At 38.9% G+C, this 11643-nt stretch overlaps 1 protein-coding gene and 1 pseudogene across 1 annotated transcript; one reads left to right on the top strand and one right to left on the bottom strand.

Moving 5' to 3' along the window:
• Positions 1 to 4774: 4774 nt before the first annotated feature.
• LOC138160799 (ATP-dependent RNA helicase DDX3X pseudogene) lies at positions 4775 to 8912 on the bottom strand (annotated as a pseudogene).
• Positions 8913 to 11043: 2131 nt separating this feature from the next.
• Positions 11044 to 11385, top strand: LOC138161119 (biogenesis of lysosome-related organelles complex 1 subunit 2-like). Its single transcript, XM_069087935.1, has one exon. It carries the CDS (start codon positions 11044 to 11046, stop codon positions 11383 to 11385), a length of 342 nt encoding a protein of 113 aa, XP_068944036.1.
• Positions 11386 to 11643: the final 258 nt, after the last annotated feature.

Below are 11643 nucleotides of genomic sequence, written 5' to 3'. Positions count from 1 at the left end.
ACCAGAGCCAGTGAACTCCCTTATATGTAATTCCTTTAAGATCTGGTCATTCTCTAGGCTGCATACTCAGGGGAGAGTTTGAAAAAAATGGCTTACTCTAATTAGGCTCTTGGAAATCTCTATTTAACAGTTCTTAACTGGAATTCCATTAACTTTAAAAAAATCTTCATAATTGTAGGGGAATATTATAAATTTTCTTTGCATTTCTATGTACTTTACTCAATGCATTGAAAAACATCATTCTCAAAAGGGTTCCATAGGCTTCATCAGACCTCCAGTGGAGTCCATAACAAAAAGAAAAATGTTTAAGAAATTCTAATCTAGATCAAGCCAGTGATGTTGGAAGGTTCCCTAGACGTGACCATTTCACAAATAGTATTTGCCATAGTTTCTCCCTGTGTCTGAAAATGTGAGCTCATCTCCCTTTAGTGAAAGTTCCCCCCACCCCCCGGTATTTTGTGGTTTTTATTCTCCTGAGGCTCCTAAAAGCTGAGCTTATGACCTCTGTAGATTTGAACTCATCAGCTTCTTAATGCTGTCATAGAGACTGAATTGCCGAATGTTGCTTCCAGCTTGGACGTGCTCAATGAATTTTAGCCCTTTAGATGTCATAAGAGGCATGGTCAGACATTATGTAGTCAGTGCTTTTGTTTCTTCCAGATAATCAAAAGGAAAACTGCCCATACTTTGGAGATGGAAAACTGGAGTTGGACCATATCTTTATATAGTTATCCCTTCCACATTGCAGGGTTTAGGGGTGTAGCACCCCTACAATCTGGAAAATCTGTATTAAAAAATTGTCCCTTTCTTTGTACCAGAGAAGGTCTGATTTTTTTCTTTTTTTTCCTTTTATATGGTGTTCACAGCACCTTGTAAAATTTTGGTTGATATTATATGATTCATTTCTGAGTTTCTAAACTTGCTGAACTTCACATGTTGTCTGCAGCTTCCACAAAACTCCCCCAAAATTTTCATTTAATGTTTTATGCCAACCCATGATATATCTAAACACTGATATGGAAGGGCTAGCTAGAGCTGATTTTTAATCCTTCTTTTCATCTGCGCCCATTTTTTTCTATACGTACAATAATTAGGTGCAGGCAAAAGAAGCATTTCCAAGACCAACTATCTCCCCACTTCCTACCGTGAGAAATCTTCATTACATATTATGTACATTTAATTAATTAAAACATTTATAGTCCAATTTGACATTAATAGGCTGGAAGAATCTGATTACTATACTTTCCTTTATTAGATTTGGGAAGGGAGGTGAGAAAGAGTAATTAATAATAATAAAAATAATAAATATGGTTTTATATCAGTGATTGTGAAACACTTAATCAACTGATTAATTAATCATTAGTCAGAGATTATACAGCATTTAAATATCATTAATCTTGATACATCACTAATAACTATCAAATTCTTACATGATATTACTTAGCTATGGGATTCACTAGATGAGGAACCTACTGTTTTGCTACCAAATACTACTCACCTTTGTACTTCACAGCTGTAAATTTTAGGAAAGGAAATTGGCAAGTTGGAGACCATTCAGGGAAGGGATACATACTAGCATGGTGAGGGGACTTCGAACATCCCATACTAAGATCAAATGAAGAACTGAGAGTTAGTCTGCATAGCAAGAGCATTATGAGGCCAGTGAAAAGAAATGACAGGGGTCCCCAAGTATCTGAAGGACTTTCATAAAATGAGGGAATAAATTTGTTCTGCCTATTTCCAGAGGACATAATTTTGAAGACTCAATCGAAGTGGTAGAGAGCTAGATTTAGTCCTATTTGGTGCTATAAAGAAGTAGGATATTGATATGGAAGTTGGATTTAATGGCCTTAGAACTTCAGGTCCACAAGTATTAAACCACTTTGCAGAGCATGTCTTTTATGTTAGAACTATGTGAACTTTCCATAAAACTTATTCTTCTCCCAATTTTGTGCCACCTGCTTAGCCCTGTTATTTTTTTTTTCATAATGAAGAGCACCCACCTGTTAGCCCTTAGCCACCCACATCCAGGAGAGCACTTACAGCACAGGGTACATGCTGCCTGTTCCATTCCTGGGAGCAAGAGTTATATGCTTGTTGCATAAAGTCAGAAGACCTATACATCTTTATAGGACCCGAGTCTGTTCCTAAGCACCCTGGTTAGATGTTATTTGTTCTCTGCTGTTCTCAGATTGGAACATGGACGCCAAATGCTGGCCTGTGTGCTAAGATTCTGTATCTGCCTGTTCTGTTCTTCTTGGCCTGTATCTCTGGGCACTGATCCTTGTTTGTGAACTCAGATTATGATACTTCCTATGTTCTCTTGCCTGAACTAATTCTCTAGAATAATTTTGGCTCCATTAGTTAAACTCCACCTTGCCCATTCTCTTCAGTTGGGTTTGATGCCCTGAACTCTGATATTAGTTTTTTTTTTTCTTTTTTCCTGCTGAATTCACAGCGCTCACATATCCTTTGGGCAACATTACCTGATCCTCTGTTTATAAGCTCTTATTGTATATCTGTTCTGTTTTTGCCAATATAGATTAAATCTTGGTCCTAGTCTTAGTTTCTCAGGCAAGTTCTGACCCGTGGTCATCTGTAACTTACGGAGACAAAGTCTCTTCTTCTTTTCTATTTGTCTTTTTTTTTTTTTTACTTTGTTCAGTGACCACACAGACTTGCAAGGTGGCAGGCATTAAATGTTTTCTAGTCCCTCATTTCTTAAGGATTCCATATTTTTTTGTGTGGCTATTCTTTCCATCAGTCCAAACTAAATTGACTCCATAAATCAATAAGCATTTATTGAATTCTTGATAAATACGGGTCCTGGATAGGTACTGTTGATATAAAGAACAAAGCAAAACAGTCCTTTCTCTCCAAGAACTTCCATTGTATCAGAACATATATGTCTTAGAATATGGTCTTTAGGAGATGTAGATGTTATGGTGTATGAAGATTTTTTTCTGTGATGTCTCAAGTTGTAATAAAAGTCTCAAAACCCCAATGGCTTCTTTTTAAAAAAATATTTATTTATTTTGAATTTTCAATGTTCATTTTCACAAGATTTTGAGTTATGAGATTTCTCCCCATCTCTCCCCTCCCTCCTGCCCCAAGGTGGCCTGCATTCTGATTACTTCTTCCCCCCAACCTGCACTCCTTTCTATCACTCTTATCCCCATCCCTTTTACTTTCTTGTAGGACAAGATAGATTTCTATACCCCATTGTTTGTATATCTTATTTCCCAGTTGCATATATAAAAAGTTGTTTTTATATTTGTTTTTAAAATTCTGTTACAAATTCTCTCCCTTATTCCCTCCTCACCCACCCTCAGTGATAAGGCAAGCAATGTAATATAGGCTAAACAAGTGTAGTTATGCAAAACACTTCCATAATGGTCATGTTGTGAACGACTATGTTTCCCTCCACCTATCCACCCACTTATTCTATTTTTTTTCCTTTGATCCTGTCCATTTTCAAAAGTGCTTTCTTCTGACTACCTCCTCCTCTAATCTGCCCTCCCTTCTATCATCCCTCCCACTCCCTTTCCCTCCCCCCTTACTTTCCTATAGAATAAGGTACCCAATTGAGCATGGATGGTATTCCCTCCTTAAAACAAATCTAATGAGAGTAAGATTCACTCATTCCTTCTCATCTTCCCCCCTTCTCCTCCATTGTGAAACTTTTATCTTGCCTCTTTTGTAAGAGATAATTTATCCCTCACTTTCTCCTTCTATCAATATATTTGTCTCTCACCCCTTAATTTTATTTTTTAGATATCATCCCTTCATATTCAACTCAATCTGTGTCATCTTTTCCTTCTTTCCTTCCTTCCTTCCTTCCTTCCTTCCTTCCTTCCTTCCTTCCTTCCTTCCTTCCTTCCTTCCTTCCTTTCTTTCTCTTTCTTTCTTTCTTTCTTTCTTTCTTTCTTTCTTTCTTTCTTTCTTTCTTTCTTTCTTTCTTTCTTTCTTTCTTTCTTTCTTTCTTTCTTTCTTTCTTTCTTTCTTTCTTTCTTTCTTTCTTTCTCTCTCTCTTTCTTCCTTGTAACAACCCTAATACTGAGAAAAGTCTCATGAGTTACAAATATCATCTTTCCATGTAAGAATGTAGACAGTTCAACTTGAAAAAGTTCCTTATGATATCTCTTTCCTGTTTACCTTTTCATAGTTCTCTTGATTCCTGTATTTGGACATCAAATTTTCTGCTCTAGTCTTTTATTTTTTTTGCAGTTCAACTTTTTATTTTAATAAAATCAGAATATGCACAGCACATGCAGTGCTGCCATCTAAACTAATACAATAAGCAATTACTAAACCTCCAGTGACTTGAAGTCCAATCTTTACATTCAGCAAGTTTAAATCCATTCTTGCATATGATTTTTGAATCCTTATTTATGAACTGAAAATATTGCTGGCTGATAAAACTTGCTAAAATGATACTGCTGAATGTACAAGTCGCTGATTATGCCAATACAACAAAGATAAGCACATGTTTGAGGATTGCAATGTGCCAGACATTCACGAAGGAAAAACACACACGCACACACACACAACTAAACAAAACTCACGCAACAAACATCTGAGAACCTGGACACTTCACATCAGTGTTTAGAAGTGTTTCATTGGGGCGGCCAGGTAGCACAGCGAGTAGGAGCACCGGCTCCAGTGTCGTGATGACCTGGGGATCAAATCCGGGCTCAGATACTTAGCACCACACCCAGAAATAACTGGTCGTGTAACCTTGAGCAAGTTACTTAACCCTGATTGCTTAAAAAAAAAAAAAGTGTTTCATTAATATCTTAAGACGAGTGTATCAAAACCTTGGCATGTTTTAATTTCAAGTTGCCAATTTTGTTTTACTAACATCAGAAAGTTATGGCTACACTGCCAATGCTGGGTCTGCTTAATTTGACTTAAAAATATATAATTTCATGCATACGGTGACATTCAAAATTCAAGTGCCGGTGTTTTTGTACTGTCTTTTGGTCAAGTTTCTTTAAACTTTCAAAGAATCACTTTTAGGCTTACAAAAATAAATATTTGTTAAAATGTTCAATAAATATTACACAAAACTAGCAACAAAAACATCTAGAAATCTGTCGTGTGCAAATAGTTTTCTTCCCAACTATCATTCCGATGGTCCCAAACAAATCTTAGAATCTAGTCCCTTCCCCTTCTTAGACAAGCTGCGTTCAACAATCTCCAAGAGACAAAATAAGATTGGAAATTTAAGGACATGCACACAAGATTATATATATATATAAAATTTCTCTGAATGTGCAATAAAGGAATATTTTGTAAAAAGTTATGGGCAAAATGTACAAGGGCCTAAACCTAGACTAATTGAAATAACACCATAACAGATGACCTCAATACTATCAAGTGCACCTACTTAATAAAAGTTTTGAAACAAGGCACAATACACTTGAAAATCTATTGCACTTTAGAAGATTTTTGCCGTCTTCCTATGCCACTGAAAAAATGATTGAGAATTTTGATGACGGCACTCTAGCCACAAAATTAGCACAGAAATTTCAAGTGGCAGAGGCATTTTTAGTGGTGGACAATACTCATCTTTGGCCAGATTTAGCATAAACAGACTATAAATACAGTTGAAACCTATGCAACTTAAACTGACTAAACTGCACTAATAGCAGAATTGACACTTTGTACAGTTATGTACATATTTCCAACCTCTGTGATCTCAAAGATTTCAGCTTGTTACTCTTCTGGAGCCATTTTTACAAAGTCTACAGTAAGCCAGTTTAACATCTCAATGAAGCTTGAACAGAGTAATGTGAATCTACATTAAAATAAAGCCTGCTGCATAATTCTTCCTGTTCATACCCTCTTGACCAAAAAACATCAACACTAGCATGCATTATTAGACCAAAATCAGTCAGGCCCTTAAAGAGGACCAGTCACTGCTGTGGTCAGCCATTCTACCATTTCAATTTTCATTTATGGCAGGCATTTAAAAAGTCTAAATAGATGAATTCTCCTAAAAACTATTTCAAGGTATCAGACCTTTAAACTTTCCCTGTGATATTCTGCCCACATTTGGCTAACTCACATTAATGATCTGCCTAAACATTGAAAAAGAAATTGCTGTATTTGCTCGCATTACCTTTGAAAACAGTGCTTTGAATGTATGCATGTATTCATATATCACCTCAACATGACTGGAATGGCTTATTAAAGGCTATCAGGTTCTAAATACCTATCCAGGATAGAGTGAGCAAATCAGAACTTTACCTTAGTGCAGTTTGCCACATTAGAAACTAATTCCATTGATATGCTTCAAGATGTTTGTTTTTGGTTTTTGGTTTTGTTTTTCCAAATCTGTAAGTATCAAAAGCCCTAATGCAGGCTACCGCATAAGTTTTTCCTTGTAATATTTATGGATGCATCGATGATTCCTGTTTAAGGTATATCACTATTGTGTGCCAAGGTTTGATTTTAGCCCAAGTTCAGTAAATTAATTTTGTCAAAACAATTGATATCCTTAGCATTACTGAGCCAACAGGACCTCAAAATAAAAGTTGTCTAAAGTTAAAGGCACAGTACATTAACAAACAAATGATCCTCAGTCACAAAATTATAAATGCAGTTTGGGGTATGGGGGGGTGGGAGGGGAGTTAATCCAAACTACAGCAATGAAGTCTTCAAACCACCTTCTGAATAAGGCTGCTGATTGTTCCTTTCATTTCTTCTTGTGACCTTGAGCTCCCTTAAAAAAAATCAGTGGATAATCACAGCTGGTAATGTACTGCGAGTTCTTGAAGCTACACAAGGTATAGTATACCTAAGTTACATGTGGTTTCCATATTAGCTTGTTTGGTAGGGTGACCTGCTGTGAACAGATTCAATTACCCCACCAGTCAACTCTCTGGGAGTTATAATTTCCTCCATATCCATCACTGTTGTAGAAGCCTCCATAGCCACCTCCAACAAATCCTCAGCTGCTGCCATGACCGCCACCTCCTCCACCACTGCGGCTGCTGCTTGCTCGACTACTACTAAAGCTAGAACTGCTGGCACCAGTACTTTGTCGATAGTCTCTGGCACCAAAACCTCCACTGAATCTGCTACTCTTAGAACGTCCACGACTGCTACCCTTATAGTGATGATCATAAACCATACTTTCTAGCCACGAGGGCACTTCTTGTTTAGCTTCAACAAGAAGATCCAGCATATCCTTGGTAATGTTGATGTTCCTCTCATGGAAGAATGACGTGGCAAGACCAAGATTCCCAACACGACCTGCACAACCAATTCGATGTACATACTCTTCAATATCACTCGGCATATCAAAGTTTATGACATGTTTCACATTGGAAATATCCAGTCTTCTTGCTGCTAGTGCTGTAGCTACTAAAGTTGGGCTTTTTCCTGAGTGGAACTGGTGAAGTGCTTCTTCTCGATCTCTCTGAGATCATTCTCCTTGGATACTGGTACAGGAATATCCTTCATGGTATAAGAAATCTTCTAAGGAATCTGCCCCCTTTTGGTCTCCACAAACACTAAGGTCAGTGAATCTTTGCCTGTGGCATTTAGGAGGTCAAGCAGAAATGACCGTTTGTCTGATTCTTCCACCCACACTACTTTCTGTGTGATGTTCTCAGAAGTAGAGCCAACTCTGCCTACAGCCAGAAAGATATATTCATCCAAGAAGTCACAAGCGAGCATTTGTATTTCCTTGGGGAAAGTAGCACTAAACATCATAGTGTGGCAAGCTCCCTTTTGTCGCATAGTATCTTGCTCAACTATACGAAGAATCTGAGGTTCAAACCCCATATCAAGCATTCGATCAGCTTCATCCAACACTAGATACTTGCAAAAATCTAAGCCAATCTTTCCTCTTTCCATCACATCATATCTACCAGACGTCCTGGAGTTGGCACAAGTAAGTGGCATCCACGTTCTAAATCTCAAATCTGCTGACCAATATCAGCACCACAATAGACTACACATGGACAAACTCTGGATCAATATGAAAACTTTCTGGCTTCTTCATAGATCTGTACTGGCAGTTCTCTTGTTGCTGCTAAAACCAGGGAAATTGGGAATTGTTTACGACGCCCATACCTTCCATTTTCCATCAGTATAAATCTGATTCAGAACTGGTAAAAGAAATGTGGCAGTTTTTCTAGATCCTGTTTGGGTGCAAGCCATCAAGTCTCTCTTTTCTTTGATAATAGGAATAGCATGTTTCTGCACTGGAGTAGGATGAGTGTAACAAGTAAGTTCAATATTCCCCATGATAATTTCTCCCATCTCAATATTGCTAAAACTTTCAATGTGTGGGGGACAGTTGTCGCCTGTTGCCTCAACAGGAATGTCATCATATTTCTCAAAGTTAATTCCAGTGTTTCCTCCAGAGAACAGTTCCTGCTCCAAGCAATCACTTGGTGGAAGTGGTTTTGACCAGACATCCTCATCTCATTTATCAGACCATCGACTATTTCTGCTCCAATCAAATTTGCCAAAGCCACTTCTGTCACCACGACTACCAATGCCATCATAGTCACTTCTTCAACGATCATCAAATTTTCCTCTTAATCCACTTCCAGAATCACTGAAGAAACAGGACTTCCCTCTTGTATCGCTACAAGAGCCAAAACTGCTATATGCATCCTTATATTTACCAGAATTCCACCCTGAACTATCTTTATCGTAGAATCCCTTAGAAGCTTCTCTGTTCCTTAAATGGGGAGGAATATAACGTCCTTTACTCACTGTACCTTCTCCACTCTGATTATCTGCAGAATTCAGGTCTAGGCCATCAAACTGCTGATCCAGCCTGAGTGAATTCTCCACCACCACATGACTCATCCCTGAAGAATACTTGGGAGTCTGGCATTACCACTGCGGATCAACTCTGTGTGGGGATGTCTCACAGCAAAGCACCTCTCACCGGGAACTGCAGCTCTGGCTCTGCTCTAGTCTTTTGAGCAAGAATGCTTGAAAGTCCTCTATTTCACTGAATTTCCATTTTTCTCCCAAAGGATTATACTCAGTTTTGCTGGGTAGGTGATGCTTGGTTTGAATCCTAGTTCCTTTGACCTCTGGAATATCATATTCCAAGTCCTTTGATTACTTAATGTAAATTGCTAGATAATGTGTTATACTAACTGTATTTCCACAGTACTAGATTTGGGGTTTTTTTTTTGGCTGCTTATAATATTTTCTCCTTGAACTGGGAATTCTGGAATTTCACTAAAATATTCCTAGGAGTTTTACTTTCAGGATCTCTTTTAGGAGGTGATCAGTGGATTCTTTCAATTTCTATTTTCCCCTCTGGTTCTAGAATATCAGGGCAGGTTTCCTTCATAATTTCTTGAAAGATGATTTCTAGGCTCTTTTTTTGATCATGGCTTTCAGGTAGTCCAATAATTTTTAAATTGTCTCCCCTGGATCTACTTTCCATGTCAGTGGTTTTTCTAATGAGATATTTCACATTGTCTTCTCTCTTTTCATTCTTTTGGTCCTGTTTTAGAATTTCTTGATTTCTCATAAAGTCATTAGTTTCCATTTGCTCCATCTTAATTTTGAAGTAATTATTTTCTTTGATGAGTTTTTGCATCTCCTTTTCCTTTTGACCCATTCTGCTTTTTAAGGCATTCTTCTCTCTTTGGACTTCTGGACCTCTTTTGTCATTGTAATAGTAATGGAATTCAAATATCCCCCTGTATTGCCTTGGTTTTTGGTTTGATTGTGTTAAAACCCAGAGCCTGTGAATCCCACTTGAGGGATGGACTTGTTGATGTGAAAAGAGAGGGCTGAACTGGGAGGAGCTGGTGATGTAAATTTAGAGAGACACAAGAAAAGAGAGAGGCAGAAGAACTTTTTGGAAGCAGCACCTTGGAGGCAGAGAGAGACTGAGAGGATTGCTGAGGGCCACTTTGAATTGCCCAGGACTTTTGAGAGCTGCTACCCAGAGCTGCCAAGGACTGAGGAGAAATGGCTCTTATGCTGGTACTTTGTCTGTCTGTTTTGATGTTGTTTTGCCAGATTTGTCCACTGGTGAAAGACAGTCCTGTTGTTGCAGAGGTTTTGCAACCTTGCTGTTGGTTCAGAGCTCCTGAGACTGTTCTGCAGACAGAGAGTGAATTCTGTCCACTGGTGAAGGACAGTCCTGTTGTTGCAGAATTTTTGGAACCTTGCTGTTGGCTCAGAAGCCCTGAAGAAGGATTTTCTTGTTGTATGTTTACAGAAATCCTGGAAGGGGGTTTTGCTAATGTTTTCAGGAGTCCTAGGACTGTTCTGCAGACAGAGAATGAATTAATGAAGACACTGGCAATGTATTGTGTGGCCTTGCTAAGCTTTGTCTCCCCAGGAACAAAGATTGCTAGACCTTGCCTCCTGTCAAGATGAAGAAAAGACCTCTCTTTGGGTATTAAATGCTGTGCTTAAGCTTGTTGTAACTCTGGGGTAGATTCAATTGTGATCCAAGGGTGGGGAACTTTTGATCTTTTTGTGTTCTGTGAGTGAACAAATGAATGTACTTTACTTATGATTGGAAACTAATCTCCATTTGAGAAGAGGGGCTTTGTGATGGACTAAATGAATGTACAGCCTAGGGGTGGAGTAGTATTTAGAAGAGGGACTTTGTGATTGATTAAATGAATGTAATGTCCAGGGGTGGGGTAGTACTTGAAGATTATTGAATCACACTTGGTAAATGCTGTATTTTGAATTATGCTATATTTTCATTCTCTCTGTTCTTAATTTGTCACTCAATAAAATGGAGAGCACCTATGCTGGTATTTTGAACCTTGGGAAGTTGCCTTTGCTTGGCATTATAGTCGTTTGGGTTAGTGTATTTTTTAAGAATTATTTTCTTCAGGGGGCCCAGCCTGGACAGCGATCCACTGCCCCCTCCCCTTTTCTCCCTCTCCCACTGCTCACCATTCCCCTTTTCCCCCTTCCTTGTCCCCTTTCTCTTCCCTCTCACCCTCCCCCTCCTGTTCTCCCTCCCCATCCTTTCTCCTTTCTCCCTTCCCTGGCCTAGACGATGCTGTGGTGGAGACTACCGAGGAGGCCATGGAGCCCGCTGAGGCAGATATCACAGAGCTGTGCCAGGACATGTTCTCCAAAATGGCCACGCACCTGACAGGTAAGCTCACAGCCACCAGTGAAGATTACAAACTTCTAGAATATATGAACAAACTGACTAGCTTAAAGTATCTAGAAATGAAAGATATTGCAGTAAACATAAGTAGAAACCTAAAGGACTTGAACCAGAAATATGCCGCCATTCAGCCTTATATGGATCAGATCACTTTAATTGAGGAGCAGATAGCCGCTCTTGAGCAGGCAGCTTACAAGTTCAATGCAGATTCAAAGAAACTAGAAGCAAAGTTCAAGAAGCTGGAAAGACGATGAAAGAATTCTTTAGCACAAAGACTTAAACTACAAGAATGTTTTATAAGAATATGTGGGATGGGACTTTATTGATAGGCTTCAATTCCCAAAAGGGAGCGGTGCTGCTGACCCAAGGAGAATCCCAGCCCCGCCTCTGGCTGGATGTGTAGCTCTGGCCACCCCCGCTGTTTTCCTGATCCTGTCCCCCTGGAACCTCATCTTAGCATGTGCTTCCTTGTGTGCCCTGGAGCAAGGCTCAGAAATCAGGATCAACCCCAT

The sequence above is a fragment of the Petaurus breviceps genome, unplaced genomic scaffold (genome assembly GCF_028583685.1).
Source record: "Petaurus breviceps papuanus isolate PSGF00001 unplaced genomic scaffold, PetGlider_PUasm1.0 118, whole genome shotgun sequence".
Taxonomy (NCBI): Eukaryota; Metazoa; Chordata; class Mammalia; order Diprotodontia; family Petauridae; genus Petaurus; species Petaurus breviceps.
This window is presented reverse-complemented; position numbering and strand designations above follow the sequence as displayed.